At 39.0% G+C, this 26605-nt stretch overlaps 1 protein-coding gene across 1 annotated transcript in view; it reads left to right on the top strand.

The window, feature by feature from the left end:
* Positions 1-26605, top strand: part of LOC136866941 (uncharacterized) — a 66774-nt gene that overhangs the window by 23808 nt on the left and 16361 nt on the right. The window contains exons 3-4 of the mRNA XM_068226776.1: positions 6437-6559; positions 18019-18095. Coding sequence (XP_068082877.1) covers positions 6437-6559; positions 18019-18095 — 200 coding nt within the window. The remainder of the gene's footprint in view (positions 1-6436; positions 6560-18018; positions 18096-26605) is intronic.

Below are 26605 nucleotides of genomic sequence, written 5' to 3'. Positions count from 1 at the left end.
GGTGGATGATTCAGGACAGCTACATCCAGAATATTCAGATTGAGAGTGTTCAAATTACATCCACATTATAGAATAGTCTCAAGCTTCTAGGCTGGCCTATATAAGACCAGCAGTTAGTCAGTCAGGTGCTTGGGGTTTTTTAAGTTGTTTTGTTTCATTTGAGGTTTGCTGTGAAATTGTGTTTGGTTCCATTATGAGTTCACTCTCTATGTGAATTTTTGAGTGCCCTGCCCATGATATACATGGCACAGTGATCTCAAATAATAGGAAGGGTCAGTACACCTTTGCTTTAGAAATCACATAAAAGTTAAGCTTGAGGGAGTCTCATTCTTATTTCATTTTAGCGTGAGGATTTCCTTTTCCCAGTATATAGAGAGTGTGAAGGTTAAGTATGTAATTTATGTGGAATGACGCCTTTTCTCCGCAAGCTAGGTGGACGGGAAAATTGTTGACATCCATTATTTCCATTACAGTACTACTACACTTGTATTGCAAGAAGTGATTATCTGGTTTTAAATGTAAACTGCTGTGTTGACACTTCTTAAAATTGTTAATTAAAGAAAAGATGTTAAAACAGTAAACGTGTTATTACTTTATTAGATTGAGAAGTTGTATCATGAGACTCAGCAGAGCTCTGCAGTTGTTTTCTGAATGAGATCTGGAGCAAAACATAGGCTATGAAGGACAGGGAATGAATTCTTTAATAGGTAAGCCAACAACTGCATATGATAAGCAGATGAGTGTAAGTGTAATGTACAATAGCTACCTCGAAAAGAGAGGATAGGGCAGGATATGCTGGCATGAAAATTTGCATCAGTCAGTAGGCTGATGATTCCAACACAATATGAGTGGCAGTGTTATTATTATTGTTGTTATTATTCATCATCATCATCATCATCATCATCATTTCCCTTTATCCAGCTGTAGCCGGGTAGGGGCAAATATGGTTCCTCTCCACTTTCTTCGGTTTTTCCACCACTCCTCCTCCAACACTCTGTCCCAGTCCAGGTTTCTTTCGATAATGCTGCGTTGGATGGTATCCTTCCATCTCAATCGTGGTCGACCACGGCCTCTCCTTCCTTGGATTTGCATTTCCATCACCTTTTTTTGCATTCTTTCGTCGCTCATTCGCTTTATGTGCCCAAACCATCTTAGTCGGCTCTTCTCTATTCTATCATTCATTTTTTCCACTCCAATTTCTTCCCGGATTTTCTCATTCCTTATTTTGTCTCTTTTACTCTTCTGTATCATACTCCTCAAGAACTTCATTTCGGCTGCCTGTATTCGACTCTCAGCCTTCTTTGTCATTGTCCAAGTTTCTGCTCCGTCAGTTGTTATAGGTACGTAATACATCTTGTACATAGTATCCTTTGCTTCCGTTGGCACATCTTTATCCCATAACATGTTTCTTACACTATGATAGAAACAATTTCCAGCTTGAATCCTTTTACTAATCTCAGCATCCAGTCAAGCATTCTCCATTAATTCACTCCCCAGGTATTTAAACATTTTCACTACTTCCAGGGGCTTGTCTGCAAGACTAATCTGACCTTTCCCTCCTTTCTCCCCTCTAGTCATAACAAGAGTTTTACTCTTTTCTACACTTATTTTCAACCCACTTTCTTCAATCTTCCCATTCACCACATTCAATTGTTCTTGAACCTTCCTGTCGTCTTCTCCCCAAATCACAATATCATCTGCAAATAACATCATGTTCATTTCTCTTCCTCCATATTCTGCTTTTGCTGTTCTCATGATGTCATCCATTACTATTGTAAACAGGATTGGGGGTAGAACACTTCCCTGTCTCAGCCCACTAGTTATTTCGAACCAACTTGTCCTGCCAACTTGCGTTTACGTGCAGCTACAACATTCCTTATACAATGCCATGATCATTTTTATTAATCCCTGTCCAATTCCTTTTTGCACCAGACTGTCCCAAACTTTCGTCCTGGGGATACTGTCATATGCCTTTTCAATATCAATGAATGTCATCACCATATCATTCCCGTACTCCCAATGCTTTTCCATTAGTTGTCTCATAATGAAAATGGGCTCTATTGTTGACCTTCCACTTCTGAAACCAAACTGATTTTCCTGTATCTGATTCTCAACCCTCAACCTTATTCTACTTTCCAGTATCCTTTCCATTATCTTAGCAACATGGGATATTAGAGTAATTCTCCTGTAGTTCTTCAAAACTTTCTTATCACCTTTCTTGAAAATTGGTATGATTATTCCTTTTTGCCAATCCTCAGGGACCTCCTTATTCTCCCAGACATTCCTGAGAACCCGATATGTCCACTGCAGGCCTACAGCTCCAGCTGCCTTTATCATCTCCACTGAAATTTCATCTATTCCAGCAGTTTTTCCATTCTTCATCTTTCTTACTGCCATTTCAATTTCATTCATTGTAATTTCTTTATCCATTTCTTCATCAACTAATTGCCTTTCCTGGTCGTCCATTGAATGACTGTCATCCGTTCTTATATTCAGCAGCTTCTGAAAATACTCTCTCCATCTATTTCTTATTTCTTCTGGCTTTGTTAAAATTATGCCACCTTCATCCTTCACAAATCTTGTGTTTACTTGATCTCTCTTTTTGTTTCTTAAGATACCATACAGTAATTTCTTGCTGCCCTGCGTATCATCTCTCAGTTTCTGTGTGAATAAGGCCCAGCTTTTCCCTTTTCTTCCTCCACTACTTTCTTGGCCAAATTCTTTGCCTCCACATATTTTCTTCTACTTTCTTCAGTCTTAGATGTTTTCCATGCTTTCCATGCCATTTTATTTTCCTTCACTTTAATCTTTACCCTATCATTCCACCAGTGTGTTTCTTTGTCTTTCCCATTTCCTGATGTTCTACCACACACCTTTTCTGCACATCCAACCAGTGCTTCCTTAAATCTTTTCCATTCCTCTTCAACATTCCCCACCTCTGTCCTGGGTTCCAAGGGTATTATTTCCCTTTGAAATTCTTCTTGTATGCTTTTCTCCTTCAACTTCCATACTTTAATTCTTTTCTCTCTTCTTAATTGGGGTTTTTCAGTCTTTCCAACTTTCAGTTTTCCTATCACAACTCTATGATCTCCACCAAAGGCTTCTTCAGGCATGGCTGTTACATCTACAAGGTTCTTCCGGTGTTCTTTCTCTATTATTATATAATCAATCATGGTCTTTGTTCGTCTGTCTCCCCAGCCATACCTTGTAATGTTCTGACTGTTCTTCTTCCTAAACCAGGTGTTTCCAACAATCATTTGATTCCTCATGCAAAAATCCACCAACAACTCACCTTCTGGATTTACATTTCCATATCCAAAGGGCCCTACAACATCTTCCTTTCCTTGTCTTTCCATTCCAACTTGTGCATTTAGATCTCCCATCAATAGCACTTCCTTATCTTCTATCTGTCTCTCCACTTCCTCTAAGAAGTCCTCTAGATGTTCATCTATGCAACCAGTTTGTGGGGCAAACAACTGAAATAGATCTTTCACGCCATTTTCAGACTGGAGTCTCATCATCATCATCATCCTATCGCTAACGTACTTTGTATACTCCTCATATTCTTGAATTTCTCCTCTAAGTATGATGGCCACTCCATTTTTTGCTTCAGGTCCTCCGCTGTAATACAGCCTGTATCCTTCTCTCAGAGGGATCTCCCCTGTACCCCTCTTCTTGGTCTCGCACAGTCCAAGTATGGCTATATCTTTTTCTATCATGAAGTCAACCAGTTCTTCTGTCTTTCCCATCAGTGTCAGTACATTTACTGTTGCAATTTTGATGTAGTTTGGTGCTGGTTGCCCATTTTTCACAGTTCCCCCAGCACCTGAAGAACTGCGCGTCACTTTTAGCAGGGGACGCCCTAAACTTTTCCGAGGCACCATATCTGCTTTGTCCTTATAGGCTATTGTTACGATGGGCTCGCCACACCCAAAGGCATTTTATACCTACTGCCAGGTTCAAAATTAGGCCGCCCCTAACATGGAGACAGATCCCTTTCGTAGCCGCTCCTCTGGAGTACAGACGCTACGGGTATGCCCCTTCCACCATCTCCGCCATTATTATTATTATTGGTGAATAATTTAAATCAGTTACTGGGAATTTGTTACTTCAAACTGCAACGTACGATTGTTCGTGACCATGGCATATAACTGTGATGTTTATCTTCTTAACCTGTCATCGGCATCATACATATGTGGAATATCTGTGAGCCTATTACTTGTTGCCTTCAAATGCTTCTTGTGTTGAACACTGAAGGTTTTGAGATGCTGTTAGTGTAGGAGAGTTGTAAAATAGCAGCCAACCCTCGCGGACACATGACATGCGATACCTCTTCAGACACTTTTATCAGGGACATTGGCAAAGAGTTAAATAATGTCTGGTTATTAGCCGTTACATTTTTGGGAAGATAGTTCTCATCCCTGTCCTTAACTGTTTCTATTTTGTTTCAGTTTCAAAATTTGTTTTCTCCTCTCTACTAGATAATTCACTCACTCTGTCATATACTGTATATTATTTATTTACTCTATGTGCAACCATTAATTATTTATCTGTTCTCATCTTTCCAACCATGTCTTATTAAACTTATTTCTTTCTTTCTCTTCTTTACTCCTTCCTCCCAGTTACGCCCCATTTTGATGACATTCTTTCTTCATCATTGTCTTGATTCTTTCCTTTCTGCATTTTGCTTCACGTCATTTCTGTTTCTATTACTTTTAATTTGTATTTCTTTCACTGTCCTTGATTAGTGTGATGCCCTTGTTATTGCCTACTAGGTGACCTGTGGATGTGAAAACATAAAATGTCTGATATGAAGCTAAAACTGCTACATACGTGAGTAGTACATCTGGGGTGAACTGCAATGGTGGATTGACTTCAAACCTTTCACCATTACTAGGGCAGTCAAAGTTCACTTCTTAGGAAGCAGAACAGTGCTTCTGTGCAATTTGTGTCACTTGATGTGGCATAAGCTGAAGAGCTTATCATGTCTACAACATGACGTACAGTGCAATAGTAAATGGCTAAGGTTGTATCACTGTCCTACTCATATGATTTCAGTAGATTACAATATCTAGAACATGGCATATTATGTGAGGGTAAAAAATGAAATGGCGTATGGCTTTTAGTGCCGGGAGTGTCCGAGGACAAGTTCGGCTCGCCAGATGCAGGTCTTTTTTTATTTGACACTCATAGGCGACCTGTGCATCATGATGAGGATGAAATGATGATGAAGACGACACATACACCCAGCCCCCGTGCCAGCGAAATTAAGCAATTACGGTTAAAATTCCCGACCCTGCCGGGAATCGAACCCGGGACTCCTGTGGCCAAAGGCCAGCACGCTAACCATTTAGCCATGGAGCCGGACGATGTGAGGGTAAACAGCAGTAATGCATTGCCTCTTCGAATCATCTGATTTTGAGACCTATAGTTTTAATTAGTAGCTAATCATCACTCAGAGTTAACTGACCAATAATACAATGTTATTTAAAAAGTCAAGTTAAATTTCTTTAATATATTAAAGAAATATACAGATCATAAATAAACTACAGCATGCAGCCATCATTTAGATAAAAAAAATGCTGAATATTTCATTACTCTTCTCAAATGACTATGATCACTTTCATTCCAAGCTCATTAATTACAGTTAATTTATTTATAATTTCCACAGGGTACATCACTTTCTTTTAGTGTGCATAGTTGTCCTTAGTTCATAATATGTACTTCGTACTTTATGGCCATTTAATAAGTAAGTTGTGTTTCTCATTGTAGAGGTAGATGTTGAACCATTGTTTAGTTCCTCTACCTAGAAAGCAGGAATGCGTAATCACTGTGCCAAAGAACAATTAACACTTCCAAACCTGCTGTAGCAGTGCATCTAAACAATTGTCTTAAATCAGGATGTTAAATCCAGACAGTATGTCTCAAGGAAGATCTGTTACACGGATGGGAAATTCTGAATTTTCCTTTACAGCAAATTGCTGTTTATAAAGCTATAAATACTACAAAATTTTTACCCTAACCAAGAATAAAATTTGTTACTTATGATTAAGATCTGGCAGAATTTCCTTCTAGACAGACAGTAAATATTTAAGTGTGTGCAGTGACCACATGAGACCAGCATCCTGGACTGACAACTCTGTCACTTGACAGTGCGATCTTTTACTAAGTTCCACCAACCTGTCATGTTCTTCCTTATAAATGAAAGTCCATAATATTTGTGTTTTTTCATTTGATCACTTTTTTACAGAAACTGGTAATTGAATTGAAAAGTATCAATATTCTGGTTCTGTAACAAGCTTTAATTAATTTTTATTTTGATAATTCATTTTAATAATTTATATGTCACAGCTGGGACTTGCTGTGAGTTTCATTTCAGCATTTCAGAATGTAATTCAGCTGAAATTCTCTAACAAGTTTTCTATTTCTTTTCTAGGATTCACACAGAAATAATGCTGCTGAAAATGGGAATATCATAAAGATTGAGTCTCAGACTTCAGTCACCCCAAAAGTGGAGAATGATGCAATAGACCCTATCACTGAAGATCAGATAATGTTGGTAAGTTCAGTCATGAGGAAGAAAATTCCACCACCTTCTTCCATATTTCTGAAATGGAATTTAATTTCATGCATAATTTTAAAAATTTAATTTTCCATTTAAAAAATATAATTCTCCTTTTTCACGTTTTAATTTTCAACTGGAATGAGTGATTTGTATATTTCTTTTTAGTAGAGGTTCGGGATAGTTTGAACAAAATTTTATTCGGGTTCTTAAAGTTTGATACCTTTGGGGTGGGGGAGGGAAGGAATTCTGTTTTAACTTGCAGAGGTAATAGGAACACATACATGCAGGCTCTTGTCACAACACGTTAAAAGAAAAATGGAAAATATTAAGTGAAATTGCAGTAACATTCCTTACCTAACTGAAAATTATTTGTCACCGTCAATGTAAAAGTGAAGTGATAATTAAGCAGTAGTGAATGACTATGGCATCTAGCTAATATTTGGAGTTGTATTGCATACAATTGCTTAGGTTGAAAAAGTCAGTGGGTGTGTTTTGACATTATTGGTAAAGCATGCTAGAAGAATTAAGATACAATTGGGATACTTTTTAGCTTTATGCACTTACAGTAGCTGTAGTTTTTAGGATTATTATAATCACACAGCCTAGAAATATACTAGTGCTACCTGCGAACACAGATCACCATACCGTTGTCTGCTGTTCATTTCACTACAGTTTCTCTGTCTATCTGGAGTTGCTGACAATTCCCTATCTTATAACATCATCCACAAAATGCCTTATCTGTAATTCACGTTCTTCAGTCAAGTTTTATATATATTAAACCCGTAACACGGATCTAAGTTAAAGTCCCTAATGTGTGTGGAGTTATGTTATCCGCCGAGCACGCTTTCCCTGCGAGCATGTCAGCTGAGAGCAGCGGGTAAGTGAGACGTCACAAACTGGGGAACATGGTCAAGGCTATATTATGTCAGACGATGGAATGTTCGATTCTTTTCCTTCATTAATTTCTTCTAAACGAATTAAGATATGAAGAAATAAACTACATCACCATGTAGCTTATTTTTTTATAATCATGACTCCCAAGTTTCAAAGAGATCTGTTGAAAATTATGGAAGATATTAGCCATTACAATTTCTTGGGGATATCAAATAAAAAGGCAAGCATTTCGCTTGTCAAGCCAGTTCACTTTGTACCTCAGCCGAGAATGGATGGCCGGCTGTTGGGTATTCTGCAGTCATAATATAAGTCGTCAATTCAACCCTACGTGTACTACAACGCATTATAAGACTTGGAATATTTTCAGTGTTGTGCGTGTGGTGATAGAAACTGTGCCTAAGTTGAAATGCGAGGAGTTTTACCATTTACAAGAACAGTGTGATTGAAACTTACATTTTCTCACCAATACGATGTTACGCTAATATAATTTGATGTTTGTATTTGAACAGCAGTGATGAACTTCACAGAGTTATTTGACACTGAATACTGAAAGTGTTGAAATGTGATCGTCAGTGAACTGTCAAAATTGTCAATGATCTTATATTTAATTTTGAAAAATGATAAACTGGTGCTAGTAGTGAAACATAATCTAATATTTTCAGACTATTCAGGTTATTGAATTTATGGTAGTGAAGCATCACAGTGCATAATTGTTCTACCAAAGGTGTTGGAACATTTTCAAACTGTACATCTGTGTTAAAAACGACTGATATAATTAATCGTACTTAACAGTGTCAGTTTAAGATATTACCAAAATATATTAGGATCAACCTATTCAATACAATTGAATTTCCAAAGTTAGGACTTACATCCTATTAAACTAAAATTTGAAGGGACATGTTTTGCCCTTTAAAAGGGCATCATCAGCCTTTTTACACTCATACTCAAAGATAAAATCAGGATCTTGATTGCCATGGTAAAAAAAATAAAAATGAGAATATAAGATTGGATTGAGTATTATACAATGTGAGAAATTGTTATGAGTTCTTAAATAATAATTTACAACTGAAATTTCATTTAAAATGTTTGCGAAGAAAAGGTTGAAGTTGGTATGATATTACACTAGTAATTTTAAAATAATTTTATAAAATAGATAAACTAGGCCTTAACCATATAATAACAAGAAGGTCTATGGCTAAAGTTGCCGTATCAAAGTTCGAGTGAAATTCGGCTGGAAGCAACTTGATTTACATATTGAAGAGAAGGTTAAAGGACCTTAGTAGCCACTTAAGATGACACTGAAACTTTCTTGTTGAAAACTTGTAATATTAAACTGTAGTATGGCGGTATGTAGATTATAAAGTTGGAGCCACTAATCCATTAATCTCGTTATTTACGAAGTGGGTTCGCGGTCTCCGTAATATTGTTGAAAGAGTGATAAAGAGTTCATAATTGAATGTTGCCATATAGATCTTTGCTAACTCGTATACTGATAGTTAAATGGGAACATTTGTGTTGTTGGCTGTAGTTTTGAATATAGATTAACTATTGAAGGATATATTGTGAAGAATCTGTAAGAGACTTTACCCAATTTATTACAATCTTTAAATCCAAATTTAAATAAAATCCTTAAAAATCTTAAACTAACTTCCAATAAAGATCCCAACTTCCCCTTGAAGGTAATTCCCTCCGCCCCCGCCCCTGCTAATCTTCCACAGCCAACAGCGCGTAACCTCAACCCTCCGCCCACCTCCTCTTCTCCATTACACCCCTCTCCCTCAATTCCACATCTTCAGCAGCCAATAGCACGCAAGCTTAATGCTCCACCCATTTCCTTTCCTCCATCACACCCCCGTCCCTCAGTTCCACACAGATACAACACACGACATTCAAATCTTACTCGTTCCGAGACCATACAGACAACCAGTTCATACCACAAAAATCGAGAACGTAAGTAATTGAATACATATCATTTCGCCTAATTTAACCGTTTTTTCCCTCTAAACTTCAAATCTTTTTATTCTCTTTTCATTACAGATTCTCCACCATATATCCTTCAATAGTTAATCTATATTCAAAACTACAGCCAACAACAAGTAAGAATGTTCCCATTTAACTATCAGTATACGAATTAGCAAAGATCTATATGGCACATTCAATTATGAACTCTTTATCACTCTTTCAACAACATTACGGAGACCGTGAACCCACTTCGTAAATAACGAGATTAATGGATTAGTGGATCCAACTTTATAATCTACATACCGCCATACTACAGTTTAATATTACAAGTTTTCAACAAGAAAGTTTCAGTGTCATCTTAAGTGGCTACTAAGGTCCTTTAACCTTCTCTTCAACATGTAAATCAAGTTGCTTCCAACCGAATTTCACTCAAACTTTGATACGGCAACTTTAGCCATAGACCTTCTTGTTATTATGTGGTTAAGGCCTAGTTTGTCTATTTTATAAAATATTTTAAATTACTAGTGTAATATCATACCAACTTCAACCTTTTCTTCGCGAACATTTTAAATGAAATTTCAGTTGTAAATTATTATTTTAGAACTCATAACAATTTCTCACATTGCATAATACTCTATCCAATCTTATATTCTCATTTTTAGTTTTTTACCATGACAATCAGGATCCTGATTTTTATCTTTGAGTATGAGTGTAAAAAGGCTGATGATGCCCTTTTAAAGGGCGAAACATGTCCCTTCAAATTTTAGTTTAATAGGATGTAAGTCCTAACTTTGGAAATTCAATTGTATTGAATAGGTTGATCCTAATAAATTTTGGTAATATCTTAAACTGATGTACATTTCAATACAGACCAAATATGAAATTTGTAACATGTAATTTAACAGTGTCGTCGAACTTTGATTCTATTTTACAAGTGACCAGATTCTTAAGTGAGCATAAACTCAGTACAGTATTTAAACGATCTGGTGCATTTAACATTCCTTAATTATCCCAATAAAACTTTTGTCGAACCCAGGACTGTTCCAGGATGGACAGTGTTTTCTTTTGCCATTTTCGATAGTAAACGGGGCTAAATTCACTAAACTTATTCTATTTCCTTTGATGTTATGTGAAGTGTTAAAAAGGGATACGTCGTTTTCTACATCGTTATTCGGACAATGTTCTCACACTTAACTTTAATAAAGTGACTTTTATTTTACGTGTTTAATACATCACAAGTTTAATTTTGAGTTCAATTTAATCCATCAGTAATGACTGTGTTCTTCTTATTAATTAGTGAAATCCCACTGTGAAGACAATTGAGTGCAGCTTATGACTCGTTAAAGATCGCTTCTAACATTAATCTCATTTGTGCAGATCAATTACTTTGAATCCATTTCATACCCCAGTGCCATGTTACAACCAAGACCACGAGTGCTCCTAGACCATCCAGACTTCCGAGATATTCGAGGCCTTCTAGATATTCGAGACCGGCTCGGAAGATGGTGGCACCATGAGCAAACATTGCAACCCCACAATGTATCAGGACCAGTTCAACCCCAGGAGAAGTACTCATTGTAACTGCTGTGCTGAGGTGATGTTAAATTCTGACTTTATTTTATGAATAAACTTTTTTTTTTAAATTAGCATTCCATTGTACTTAACTTACTTCCCTCTCCTCTGTAACAAGTCAGATAAGGGCCGGTCACCCCTGTGCTGAGTCTTGTGCTCAGCTAGCCATCGAAATAAACTTTTATGGTTACAATATATATACAAAAAAGTAATGGTGCAAGAGTACTACCTTGCAGAACCCCACTCTTTACCATTACAGGATCAGGTAATGATTCACCTATTCTAATTCTCTGAGTTTTATGTCATAGTAATATAGCACCCAGTGGTCCAGTAGCTCTCATTTTTGTTAACAATCTCCTATCTCCTAGCCTGTCACTGTCAAATGCCTTAGATATGTCTGTTGTGACACACTCCATTTAACCTTCTGCATCTAAAATATTTACTTTACCTTGATAGCTTCCTGCATGTTGAGCTTCATTGGAATAACCTTTTCTAAACCAGAACTGCCTTTGATAAAACCAGGTGGTAATTTCACAAACATTTGTGATGTACTTAGAATATTTACATGCAGCATGTTAGGCTGACTGACCTTTAATTATCTACTTTATATTTATCACCCATTCTCATGTACTGTAGCAACTCCCTATTCATTTTTGGCAGCCCCTTCATGCAAACAGTTGTTAAATAAATAATTCAGATATGGCTCTATATTTCAGCCCCTAGTATATCCCCTGAAATTTGATCAGTCCCTACTTCTTTTATAGTTTTCAACTTTTGTATCGTTTTGTAAAAGTCTTTGTCATCGTAGGTAAATGTCAGTATTTTGCCAGGTTTGGTAACCTCCTCTACCTGGACATAGTCCTTACATCCAACTCCCTTTACATACTGCTGTCTAAATACTTCTGCCTTCTGTAAATCCTTGGGTACACACTCTCCTAGTTCACTAATAATTTCTGTAATGTCCTTCATTGAACCTCCTTCTGCCTTAACCCGGCAACGCCGTGCGGTACCGTATAGTACCAGTGCGCCTTACTTCTGATTTTCTCATACTGATCCTTACTCGCGCCATAAATCTGGCAACTTTGCTTTACATCGTCAAGGAGATACTCTCTACAATGCCTAAAATCAACAAAAAGTTTTATTTGAGTATTTGTTTGCTGCAAACAACTGCTTGTAATTTGAGATCATGTCGAGAGGAATAAAAATGACTGCCCGTCTAAAGTAAGTTGCTTTACTTTGTTTATAAATATTGACAATGTGATTTTGTATGATGTGGTTTATTGTCTTGAAATATAAGTCCATGAATTGAAATAATAAGCAATTGGTCAGCATTCCTGTGTTAGCTGTTATGACATAAATTATTCCGTTGGTACCGTATGGTACTGCACGGCGCTTACCATGCCTCTCTGTTTACTTTCTCCTCCTTACTTCTAAGGGTAACAATTCATACTGTAGTTGCAAATAATGATTTATGTGTGTCATAAAACTCTATAATTGTAGATTTTACTTTTAAAAATTAAACGGCATGACATACTGAACCACTGGAATCTAAGGTATTATCTGAGGAAGATGAAGGGGGGCTCGCAGATAACCTTACGGGAGGTCAATCACGGGCACCAGCAGAAATAGTGCTAAAGCAACAAATTCCGCACAGGAGTAGATAATCCATGTCCGATAATGATTCATGGCCCGGGAAGAGAGCGAAATCATCACCCCATCCACCAGGTACCTGGATGGCGTATGGCCCACTTTCACTCCAATTCCATAGTGCGAAATTTTCCACTTTTCGATATATGATGCCTACCGAAATATTTGAGGGTTTTCTTTACGATGAAGTTATGAATTTCTTGTGCTCAGAAGTCAACAACTACCGGTATATGCTTTTTACAAACGAAAAATAACCCCGAAGAAATGAAAATATTCATCGGCATTTTCCTTCTAAGTGGCCATGTGTAAGTACCACGATCAGAAAAGGGTAGGTGCAAAATATTTATTACAACATATATATTTGGGTGGTATTTTAAGGTAAATAAATGCAGTTGTTTACACTTCTTAGTGTATCTGACACCTTGAGATTCAATGGCGTACATCAATATATCGCTCCGACAAACCAAAGCCGGAGCTGTGCGGCGAACGAATGCGAATTCCGCGGCCGCACAGAATGCGTCACGTGTAGTGTGGGCGTTTGTGTAAACAATATTTTGCCATTCTAAACTAGTGAAGAGTGGAAATAGGTGACTAAATAAGAAAAGCTGAAGTAATATTACTCGTATTTCCTAAAGATATGTCACGTCTGAGCTAATGTAATATTTCGGAATTCCCAAAGGGATATCGCAAATAAACCTATAAACACGTTTCTTCTTTTGTTTATTGTTTATTGTTTTATTTGTAAGTGATATTCTGTAACAATATTAAGCATTCAGTTTCATGGTATTCTAAAGAGGTAACAATTTTTATGTTCCAACCAAAAGCTATGTCAAGCGCCGTGCGGTACCGTACGGTACCAGGCCCTCATTTAAAAACCAACGCTTCAATTTTTAGAAAAATGACTTTTAAATGTTCTCTGATATGTGAATGCTGGGAATATTAAATAAAAATTTAAAAAACGAAAATTGAAAACTCGGCGTTCCCGGATTAAGGTACCTATACGTATCCTTCCATATTTTGCTAAAAGTCATTTGATGGTGGTATGCTTTCCATCAATTAAATTGCTAGATGTGTCTGGAGAGTGTGCCTTATATATATGAACTTTTCCACAGAAAAATTTTGATGTTGCATCAGGAATTAGACATATGAAAGAAGAAAATAAATCAGAGTTGATGGTGCCAGAACCAGCACAGCAAAACACATTGCAGGTAATCTACGTGCATGTGGTGTAGCTAAGGAAGCCCTGACATATATTTCTATAAGAATTTTTCTGGTCTTCTGCTGTGTTCCATTATAGATCCTTGGGTTGACAAATTTAGGAATGGCAGGAGCAGTAAGCTTGGTGGAGTTTTCAAGATGTATATAAAGGATGACATGAAATATGAGGCAATAATTAAATCTCCTAATGATTTCTCCCATAGCCTTGCATTCTTGCTCATTGAGCTCATAGTTCATGGTACAAAATGCTTACTTGGTGTTGTGTATTGTCCGCTGAAGACTTGTAACATCACAAATCTGGAGGAAGTCATACAGGACCTATCACCCAGGTATGAGCATATTATTTTAATGGGGAACTTGTATACTGACTTGACAAAAAATCTATGAAAACAAAATGATCTATTGAGATGTTTACATTCATTAATATGGCAATCCTACCTCTAAACCCTACCCATTATGATGCCACCTCACATGCCCTCCTCAATCCGATAATTTCTTGTAATACCAACTAAATCCTAACTCATGATTAGATGTCCGCTTGCAGCCTTTCGTGTCATGATGTGATTTATACTGCATATTCCTTAAATTGCCCCAAATTAAAGCTGAAATTAATCACATACAGAGATTTCTCTTATATAAAGAAGTATATATTAAAGACCCTCTTACATGCCATGGCATAACATTCAGTACATGAATGATATTCACAAAAAGGTAAACCATTTTAACTAACTTCTTCTGCACCACTACATATTGCTAGAGTAAAGCAACCTTTGAAATATGTGGCAAGATGAAACTCAGAGATGCAGTTTATAAATTATTATGTGAAATTCCCTACATCAGACATTTTTGAAAACTGTAAAATAAAGTCGAATAATGCTAAAATGCACCACTCTTGTGACGTTTTGAATGCTCGAAATTCTACTCAGATTTGGGAATCTCTTCAGGGATTAAGCAAAAACAAGACAATTGACAACAATTGTAATGTACCACTTGATACCTAAATTCATAATTAAGCTCATGATCCAGTCAGATGGACAAACAGACCAAAGCAGCAGTAGTAATGGAATATCTTCAAAAGTAGAACATAATGGTGAGCAGTTCTACTTTTCCGATGTGACCCCAAGTAATGTTAGCAGTGTCTTCAGTGAAAAATGTCAAGGTTCTACTGGTGATAGTAGAATGGAATCCCAGATGTTATACTTCCAACAATCACACATATCATTAATAACTTACACATGACTGGAGTCTTTCCTTCGAATTGGAAATATGCAACCATCTGACCATTACCTAAAAATAACAACCCTTACAGTCCCAAAGATTATCATCCTGTTAGCATCCTTACTATATTATGAAAAATATTGGAGAAGATAGTATAGAAGCAAATGATTAAATATTTTATACATTCAAACTTACTTGATGGGGTTCAGACCAAATTATAACACTTTCATGGCACTAATGACATGCAAGTAGCAATGGATAAAAGACTAATGACTATATTTGTTTTCTTGGACTTAAGTAAATCCTTTGACTGTGTAGACAGACACATATCACTCGCTAAATTCAAGACAGCATTTTTTTATGGTCGTCCATCCTGGATCCTGGTGATCATCAGCAGTGTGTATCGGTGGAAAATGATCCATCTTCATGCCAAACCACTGTGATGGGCATAGGACATTGTGGAGTTTTATTGCTGCTTCTGTTTCCATTATACATGAATTAATGATTTGAAATGTTACCAAATTATAAATATCACCTATGCCTACGATATTCAATTAATCATTCATACAAAGGCTAATGGCTCAAGCAACACAATCACAAAGTTAAGAGAAGATGTAGGAAATAAAGACTGGACTTGCAGAAACTTCCTGAAAGTGAACCCATCAAAATCACAGGCTATAGAAATTGGACATAGGAATCACATACTAAAAAACAAAGCACATGTATATCCATTGTTGTTCAGTAGAATACCAATAATACTTAGTAATCATGTAAAGAACCTTGGAGTGACCTCCAGTAAATATTTATGTTTGTGAGGACATGTCACAAATATTTGTCTAAAGGTATTTTTTCATTACATTTCTAAAAAGTCTGAGGGACTTCCTTCAAGTAAACATAAGAAAAATATTAGTTCAGTGTCTGAGCAAAACACTTTCATGTCAACTACAGCAAGTGTACAATGTATGTGCTCGATTTATATTAAATATTCCAACTGAAAATCATATCAGCCCTTTCCTCTCTCAGCTATCATGGCTAAAAATGACTGAACAACGTAAATACCACCCTATATTCCTCCTCCACAGTGTTCTGGAAATAAACTAAGGAGACTATCTTAAAACAGACTTTGAATTCTTTACTCTCTCAAGGCTCTCCATGCAATACTTCTTGTCCATTCCCATTCATCATAGTAATGCATATACCTGCTACATTATGTTCTTGGAACTCAATTGCAGCTGAAATTAGAGCCATAGGAAATCTGATGATATATAAAAGGAAGTGTTTAATGTGTTACTCAAACCTGGAGAAAGTAGATCTTATTAAAATAACAAAAATAATATTCTTAATTATCATAAAGGATACAAAATTATAGATGCTATGTAGATTAATTTGAGTGATATTTAGAGTTATGATCAGTTATTATAGGCTGTGTATACTATTCATGTTAATCTGTAAATTTGTAACTGTGTTGTAAAATATAGTTTGGCATAATAGTAGGCTTCATAGCCTGAGCCCCCCCTAGGAACGGCAATAAAGTAAACTAAACTACTTGTAACTTTTGGTGTATTAGCATCCTGTTCTAACAGTACCATGAAGTTATAATAATATTTATATTTCTGAACTGACAGGATTGCATTTCCTGTATAAAATCTCATATACTGTTGTATCTGCTAGGGGATGTCCATATCCTATAGAGACTCGTCTGAGAGAAATTGTGTCCCGAGTTGTTCAGGGTGAACAAGGCTGCAGTTTTGCCCAGACCTGTTTGAACCTCATTACTTATCCTTTGTGTATTTACATTCGCTGCTGGGCTGAGTGCCTTAGATGGTTGAGGCACTGTCCTTCTGACCCCAAATTGGCAGGTTTGATCCTGGCTCAGTCTGGTGGTATTTGAAGGTGCTCAAATACGTCAGTCCCATGTCCATAGATTTAGTGGCACGTAAAAATCTCCTGTGGGACTAAATTCTGGCACCTCAGCATGTCCGAAAACCATGTAAGTAGTTATTGGGACGTAAGGCCAATAACATTATTATTATTATTATTATTATTATTATTATTATTTACATTTGCCATTCAAGCCACTAGTATTTCCCTACAATTTGTTCGGTATTAGCTTCAAAATGTGCAACAAAACTTATGTTCTTTTACTTTCCTTAGTGAGCTTTAGATCGATCACTTCTGGCCATTGTTATATATATGAAATGCTTGATAGTTAATTAATAATATGTATTCCTACCTTTCACCATTAGAGAACAGTTGAGGTCTTACTCCCACAGTAATTTCGCCAGATAGTAGGTCATGTGGTATGTGTACCAAATTTGATTGAAATCAGTCCAATGGTTTAGGAGGAGATAAGGAACAATCATGCCCAGATATAATAACATTTATTCTTGTTACCTCATTATCGAGCAGAGTGATCAAGCTCGGCACATGGGAGACAAGTGGTTTCAAACCCCATCATCGGCTGTCTGTGAATGGTTTTGTATGGTTTAACTGCCATGCTCCAGGGTGGGTGTTTAATGCCATGCACTAGCTATTTTTGCCAATTTAATATTTGTTTACAACTCTACTTCATTTAGAAACTAGTGGTTAAAAATAAGTGACACTTTCGGGAACTTTAGAAATATCCCAAGTATGTTTGTGCAAAATTTGTCTGAGACATACTTAATTGGATGTTTGTACTCTCTCAACTCACACATTTGTAGGCCACAGATGATTTCAACCTCGTCTGTAACCAGTTTTATTCTCATTCATTTCATCCTCATTAGCACCTTGACTGAGGTTGGCAGCAGGACGTTCATTTGGCCGTAAGAACATGCCTTATAAATATCATCTCACCTTGTCTCTGATTTCATATAAGGAAACAGAACTAAGTGGTGCACATATGTTCTTGTTATGTCATTACTTTACTTTCTTAATTTACTTTCTATTTTTTTTACTTGCAGCCTTCCACAGATATTAAGTATGAAATATTCATAGAAGAACAACCAGTTCCTGCCCCATGTCTTAAAGAAGAAAACAAGTAAGTAATGTTCACCTTAATTTGATTTTACACTACTAACCCTAAACAATATGGAATGTGTTGTTTATCTATTCACTGCCATGTTCCAGGGTGGGTGTTTGATGCCATGCACTAGCTATTTTTACCAATTTAATATTTGTTTACAACTCTACTTCATTTAGAAACTAGTGGTTAAAAATAAGTGACACTTTCAGGAACTTTAGAAATAGCCAAAATATGTTTGTGCAAAATTTGTTTGAGGTGGATCAAAACATTTTTGAAGTGGGTTTGTTTATAGGTACTCTGTTGTGGCAGAGGTGGTAAATAAAAGCTCAGCTTGAAGAGTTACACTCTTTTGACTAAGATTTATTGGCTAGTAATTCGTATGTACGACAGACATACTCTCTCAACTCACACAGCCAATCACACCTGTCCAATATCACTTACAAACTGGCACAATCACACAGTTTCCAGTACTGCATGTCATTCACTGTCTGCCACACTACACATCACTGGTCAAACACTTCAGCAGTCTTCATAGACTCCACATCGACATGACACAATGGCATGTGGACTTCTGACCTTGTTGAAGACAGACTCAACTCCATGACAGAACAGAACTCAGTCCACCAACTCAAGTTGAACTGCACTCAACTGTCCGCCTGACCTTGTCCAGTCTGCCTTAAGTAATGAGGCTTGCTCTTCATGGTACTTGCTGAAAGAAGAAGTTTCCACAGTTCTTATGATTCGGAACTATCTAGGTTTATCTCCCAAGTCTTTCCAGTACTGTTAAAGGCCTCCAGGGAGAAGCCAGAGTGATGTCAGAGAGGGGTTGGCCTTGTGCTCCTGATTGGCCTCACAGGACTCAACGTCTAAGTTGTGATGTCAATGGTTCCTAGGTGGGGTCATGGGTCATCCCCCCCCCCGTTACACAAAGTGGTGCACATATCAACATTGTCCCATCCTTAAGGCTGCTGGTCCCAACATTCCAGAAAGACAATCTTCATGTTCCCTCGTGAGGTAGGGTGCTGCTGGACCTTATGGACTGTATTGTTGATCCTGGTGATGACACTGTATGGGCCTTCCGATGGTGACTGAAGCTTTGGTATTTTCCTTTCAGTCACACAGGCAGGTGCAGCCAAGGACGATCACCTTCCTCTTAAATCTCAGAGATAACCAGCAGGTTGGATTGGGCACTCACTCTGTTGCTGGCTCCTCTCAGATATTATCAGGCATAATTTTGGATGTCTTCTAGGGTCCACCATCTCTGAGACAATATTCATCCTGGCTGCTTCTGATCTGGTGCCAATCCGAACATCAGGTCGCATGGTAGGTGTAGCTCCATAGCAAAAGGTCCAGGTTGGCAGGTTTCATGCTCATCCTCTTGTGGAAGGACAGTCTATTGGCCATGAGGAAAGATAGGACCTTTTCATCCTAGTCCATCTGTTACCCTGAAATCACTTTTCTGTGGTGCTCCTCGACTGTATATATAAAGCATTCTACCATGCCATCCTACTGAATGTGGAGATACAGCATATTGGTCTTCTGAACTCCCACATGTTTTAGAACCTCTTTTATCAGCCTTGACTCGGAGATTTCGACCATGCTCACTGTGCAGTTCTTTGGGTGTACCAAAGGTTTAGAAGATGTTCTTCACCAAAGCAACAGATAGCATAGACCTCTGGCCACTTTGAGGAGTATTCTGTGGTCATGAGCAGGTAATGATTAAACACGTGGGATCCGGAGAAGTGTCCATCAATAATGATGGCAATTTTTTTGAATTAGGCTGCAACTTTGTACTGCATTCCATGATCCCTACTCCTGGTACATGGTCCTCGACTTCCAGTTCAGCTGTTACACATCTGACTCATCCTCTGAATGTTGTTGCTCAGGTGAACCCTGCCGTGTATTATCTTAAGTCCTTTTGGCTCCCAGATGGCCGCCTGTGGTGCCTGCATGGAACGTGGTCATCCACTTTCTTTCTCATGCTCCTGGGGATTATTAGATGCAAAATCCTTTTCTTGTCATTGGGCAACTCCTGCATGTGGGTTAGCACCCAGTCGCTGACTTTCGGAGATGTCCACTGGGCCCTGTAATTCTTGTAGTTGGGCTGAGTTCTGCGATATCCTTCGATTCTGGTCACTGTCCTGGCTTGAAATCCCATAGAACTTGCCCGATGTCATTGTCGTTCAGCTGCTCACTCTTCAGAGAGGCTTGAACCCGGCCTTCAGCAGTTGTGGCCCTTACAGCGCAGACATCCATGGCACCTCCCTGCTCCCTCACAGTGTGGCAGTGTGCACAGTTCTTAAGTCATGGCCTAGAGCAGTTACGACCCTCACAGCCCAGACATCCATGGCACCTCCCTGCTCCTTCATAGTGTGGCAGTGTGCACAGTTGTCAGGTCATGGCCTTCAGAGTAGAGCGTCATTCTTGTACTGTGTCGTTCCTTAAAAGTGTTTGGTGGCAAAGTTATACTCTTCAGAAGCCCTGTCAGGGTTACGTGATCAATGTGCAGATGTAATGGCTGCCCATACAGATACTCGTGGAAATTCTCCAATGTTTTCAGTTTGACGTGTAGTTTCCAGCATGTCACAATATAGTTGTGCTCGGCTTTGGAGAGTGGCAATACGGCAGCTATCCTCGCAATGTACAGAGACCGATTCAATTTACATATAGTACCCATTGTGTCTGATGACCATTTGAACAGTCTTCTCTCCTTGGTGAGCTGTATGAATGGCTCGAGACGTTAGTATAACCAGAAATGAACCGATGATAATAGGTGCAGTGAGCGAGGAAGCTCCTGGATCTCCACTGGCCAATTGCTAACTCTCATGATCCATGGCTATTCCTTCCAATGACATGATGTGGCTCAAGTAGTGTACCTCCATCTGGACCAGCAGACATTTTCCTGGTTTCAGTCTCAGGTGAACCCCTCAAATTCTATGGAACACTCCCAAGGTTTTCAATGTTTATTCTGATTGTGCACCCCACTGAGATGATGTCATCCAGATACACAAAGCTGGCATCATGCGTAATCCCTTGCCTACCTGATGGAGTGCCACTTGCCATTACCTAGATTTCAGGTTCACAGTTAAGAACTGGTGGGCTCCTGAAACCATGTCCGGGGCCTACACGTCCCAATCTCGGTCCGTCTCTGTATCCAGTGATCCGGTGATATCAAATTCAGTGTTTGTACCAGCACAATCTTTTGTGCAGGGACGAGCATCCTGGTGAGGTAGAGTCCTTATTCGGTGATCAACAGTCTGGGTTCCACTAGCAGGATGTCTGTGTGAGTTCCTCCATCTGTGCCATCATCATGACCACATTGTAGGCACGTATCACCTCCTCTTGTTATTTGAGAATGCATTCTGTGCCATCAGAGCATTATGTCTTGCCTACCAAGCCACAGCACATGTCATCACGTGATGTCACCTTGTACGCACATTGCACATGCAATTTGTAAGGCATTCCTTATTCTCATGGAGAAACTGAGGATAAGTTCTTGATGAGGCTACATTACAGGCTTCTCATTGTTTTCAAAGTAGCCTGATCTTTATTTGTGTGCAGCCTTTACAAGCTCTCACAGTCATGATCTCTTTTCTACCTTTCACATGAATTGCAACTTGGTCTGTCTGATATCAGCCAACATCAGGGTTCGTTGACTGTCAGGATATCTGGTGTATCAACTTATTTTGAATAATTAGAAATAGGAAAGGATTTCCACCTATCAGTACTTGTTTATTGCACTTATTATGCTACAAGACCGGTTTCGACTCCTTACATAAGGTCATCTTCAGCTGAACCATGAGTACTTATCTATATGTTGAAGCTATGATTAAGATTGTATTATTTTGAATGACCATGGATATTGTACGCTTTTGTACAACATATGCAGTTCAGTTATATTCTTACAGTTGGTGGTGCACTCATGAACTGTATGAGGTCTTGTTACATCTTGACATACTCATTCCTTCTACAGGTGGGCATTGAACTAGTCTACAAGAATCTTGACGCTGTGATCAGGAATCTTTCTGATCTCATCTTCGAGCATCTGCTAGATGATATGTTTTACCTCAGGGTTCTTATTGTCACCTCTGATAGGAGCATTAATGTTCAGGATCTAAGGATAACACTGAGGGACATTTTTCAGGGTATGTGACCCGTATGTTGGAATTCCTTAAGTCTCGTATTATGAAGCCTGTTCCAATGATGCTTGATTCATGCTTTTTCTTGGACGCAGGATTATTGAACTGTTGTGAATGAAAATTTTGCATTTATATGCATGCACTTGCTTTAGCTTACCAGTCTAACAGAGTGTTTGTGTACTTATTGTCTGAATATTTGAAATGTGTTTACATTAAAAAAATTTATAATATACAGGGTGAAGCGAAATTCACGCACTTGGGTGTCACAGCGCGATTCCTCACATGCCAGCAATAAAAAAGTGTCCCTGACAAAAGTTCGTCCTGCGAGTATATCCGGCAGAAAAAGGACGTTGACGAGTGGCAGTCTGGTAACACTGTAAACACATGTATAGTAACTACTTGTGTCAGCACATCTTAGGCTGAAAACATAGTGGAGCAGGGAGCAAAGCAGAGAGCAGAGCAGCGAGCAAAGCAGCGAAATCAAACACATGTTTGCAAGTGGGAGCTTGCATAGTGCAGCGGAGAGCAGAGCGTCACTTTTATCACGAGGAGAGAGCAAAGCGGAGCGTTCAAAATAATTTGATTTCGCTGCTTTGCTCGCTGCTCTTACCTTGGATCCAACATGGATATTGATCAATTAATTGGTGTTGTTTATATTCGTAATCCTCTGTGGGGCCAAAAGGACGCACAACACGACAGTCGCTTTGTTTTAGATAAGCTTTGGGATGAAGTTGCTGCAGAAATGAAAACAAGTATGTAGATATACTAAATTACTGTAGTAGTTTTTAGATGATTTTACACGTGCCATAAATTTAAGGAATCTGGACAAACTTGACTAATTCCAATATAACAAGCTTTTATTACTTGCTCTACTAGTATGTTAGTTAAAAATTCGTAACATCTCAAATCGTGCGGTAATAACTGGTAGTTTTCTTTTTTTTTTTTCATCCGAGAGCGAGGTTGTGGAATCTTTGTTCCCATTACAGAATGTGTACTGTATTACCGTAATTGCTTTTTGAGATATCAGTGTAAAGTGTATTGACATTTTGCGCCTATAGGAGATGAGGTGAGTTTTGTTAGGGTAGGTCCCTAACTACGCTAATGTTTAAAGTATCACGTTGTGGAGCGGCATTTCTACAGGACTTCTCGTAAGCCGGTTGACCATAGCAGTAGCTGGCTTTCCAGACAGGGAAAATACCGAGTTCCGGCGGTTGAAACATTTTTAGGCCTAGAGATTGCTGCTTGTTGTTTAAAGGGGCTTAACATCTTGGTCACTGCTGTAGTTAAATCATTCGTTGTCCTCATTCCGAGGTTGTGCAGCTCTCATCAGGTACACCGTCAAAGGAGGTAAGATGCATGTACTGTTTTAAAACACATACCGTCCCTCTTGCTATCTTACATTTTTGGCTTATGAGAATAATCCGGGCCTTCGAGGGCAGCAGCTACGGACGTGGCCTGTAGTAAAGGCTTAAAAATATATTTTAGAATAACATTTAAATGGTATTTAGCCTACGTTAGCCTTTTTCGGTACCGGTAATCGTTTTATATTGAGATGCTGCGTGTGTGGAGACACATTCAAGCTTCCCGGATAATATTTCTCATCAGAATGTTTCGTTACTGACTTATATATGCACGAGGAAACGTAGGAATGTATTTTGTAATTTAATACTCTGACTTGCCCTAAACAACTTAAGACTAAAATCAACTCATTCCGAGAATATCTAGAACAGCTAATCTAATATTTCTTACCAGGCTCTTTCGTCACTGGGTTATTGGGTGCACATTGCAACTTCTACTGGTGTCTGCGTTTTGTAGCACATGCCAGATATTAATGTAGAATTTTCAGCATAAACAACCCGTCCATCATTCACTACCTGACTGCGAAGTGTGTTGGCGCGCACTGCTCGCTGCTTTGCCCTCCGCTTCACTATGACCACCAACCTCCTTCATCGGCGCGTTGATAATAAAATGCTTTGCTCGCTGCTCTGCTCTCTGCTTTGCTCCCCGCTTCACTATGTTTTCAGCCTTAGCCGTGCTGTACAGTTGGTGCAGTAGATAGAGTTTTGGGTTAGCAAGCAGGAGGTCGAGGGTTCGATCCTGGGTTAAGGCACATTTTTTATTTGCTAATTTCCATCGGACATTACATACTGTAATACAGTAAGACACCATATCTTAGATTACATGTATCCTACATTTACAACATTCTGTTATGCTGAACACAAGAAATACGTGGTTAGACACATAAGAAATAGACAGTTGAAACAAATGACCTGTCATAGGACAGAATAACTACACAAATAATATCACTTTTGAGATCCTAAATATGATATCACAGTACAATAACACAACTACTTGTCATTTACATACTACATGTAATTTTTATGAGTGCTCAGATGTAGCACATTAGCAATAATACTATCCATATTAATGACCGCATGACCTTCACAACAGAATACGTTGTCCTGAGAACAACAGATGACCGAGCTCGATAGCTGCAGTTGCTTAAGTGCGGCCAGTATCCAGTAATCGGAAGATAGTGGGTTCGAGCCCCACTGTCGGCAGCCCTGAAGATGGTTTTCTGTGGTTTCCCATTTTCACACCAGGCAAATGCTGGGGCTGTACCTTAATTAAGGCCACGGCTGCTTTCTTCCAATTCCTAGGTCTTTCCTATCCCACCATCGCCAAAAGACATATCTGTGTCGGTGCGACGTAAAGCAAATAGCAAAAAAAAAAAGAACAACAGATGCTCAGAGTGACCTCCCTGCACGTCCCAACATTGCGCAACCTGCCGGACCATACAGCTCTGGACCCTTCGCAGCATAGCTGCGTCCACCACAGTAACAAGAGCAGCACGAACACGCGCTACCAATTCTTCCACATTTGTCGGCGGTGTAGAGTACACGTGCTCCTTCACGTGTCCCCACAGGAAGAAATCCAGTGGAATTAGGTCAGGTGGATGCGGTGGCCATACAACTGGTCTTCCACATCCGAGCCATTTCCCTGGAAATGTTCTGTCCAAATACTGTTGCACATTAATTCCAGAGTGTGGAGGTGCACCATCATGTTGGAGCCATATCCTCTGCTGAACATGTAGTGGAACATCTTCCAGCGCATCAGGCAGATTGTTTGAGAGGAATGCACGATACCTTCGTGCAGTCAACCGGTGAGGCAACATGTAGGGGCCCAAACACCTGTCACCCAATTTCCGGCCGTGACGTTGATACCAAAGCAAACTTGATATCCTCGGTCGCGGGTGACGTGCGGGTTAACCTCACACCAATGGTGGGCATTGTGCGTATTAAAGACACTCTCACGAGTGAATGCTGCTTCATCCGACCATAGTATGGTGTTCAGGAAGTCACTTTGGCTTCCTAGTTTTAGTTGGACAATTCACAGAATTGTATCCGCTGATCCGGTCTGCAGGATGCAGGTATTGCATGAAAGAATAATGATAGGGGTGCAGCCCATGCTCATGCAGCACGTTAATGACCGTGCATTGTGAGACGCAGCTGCCTTGCTACGTTACGTGTACTTGGCTGAGATTCTTGGTATATGACCCCCAGAATAGCTTCCTCAGTATCTGGTGTATGGTGAGTCCGTGGACGACCTCTGTCACGCGATGGTGGAAGGAGAGAAACTGACTCCTGAAGGCGCAGCTCCAGACGATGAAACACACTTTTATCTGGATGGCGTCGATGAGGATATCTAGCAGCATATTCACAAGCGGCAACACCAGCCCGGTTATCAGATGCACCAAGGACCAGAAGCGTATCCACATATTCATCATTTGTGTATGCCATACGTCTGCCACACTGGTTTAGAAGTTTACAAGAAGGACATTCGATACCTGTATGCATGTATGTTGGACTCTGGGCGCGTTACTCTGCTCGCCAATAGTCCCTGTCTGGTGGACAGCGCATACACTATGTAATAAACACGCCGTCAGTCCTGCCCGCTGTTCCACCTAACGCGCATTATCCCTCTGACAGATATTGTTCTGCATGATTCATCCCAACACCGCTACTTGTGGAATGGTCGGTTTCAAATTACACTGTATCCCTAAAAGTAATAGACGTGATGATTCCACAGTCCCATCGATAGAATAATAATAATAATAATAATAATTATGCATTTAGATACGTATTAAACAGCATGCAGTTACCAGACGCAATGTTGAAAGGCATAATTAGTGGGACCATGGTGATAACACATACAAATTGTAACCGAGTTTGGACCTGAACGAGGCAAGAATAATACTTCGTACTAATCTATGGGACCATTGGAGGAGGGTACAAAGAAAACAGGTTTCGCATCTAGTAGATGAAGTGGTGCGAATATTCACGCCCACGACGTGGAAAGGGCGTCTTTCAAAGCTGACCAATAAAA

Source organism: Anabrus simplex, chromosome 3, assembly GCF_040414725.1.
Source record: "Anabrus simplex isolate iqAnaSimp1 chromosome 3, ASM4041472v1, whole genome shotgun sequence".
NCBI classification, from domain to species: Eukaryota; Metazoa; Arthropoda; class Insecta; order Orthoptera; family Tettigoniidae; genus Anabrus; species Anabrus simplex.
This window is presented reverse-complemented; position numbering and strand designations above follow the sequence as displayed.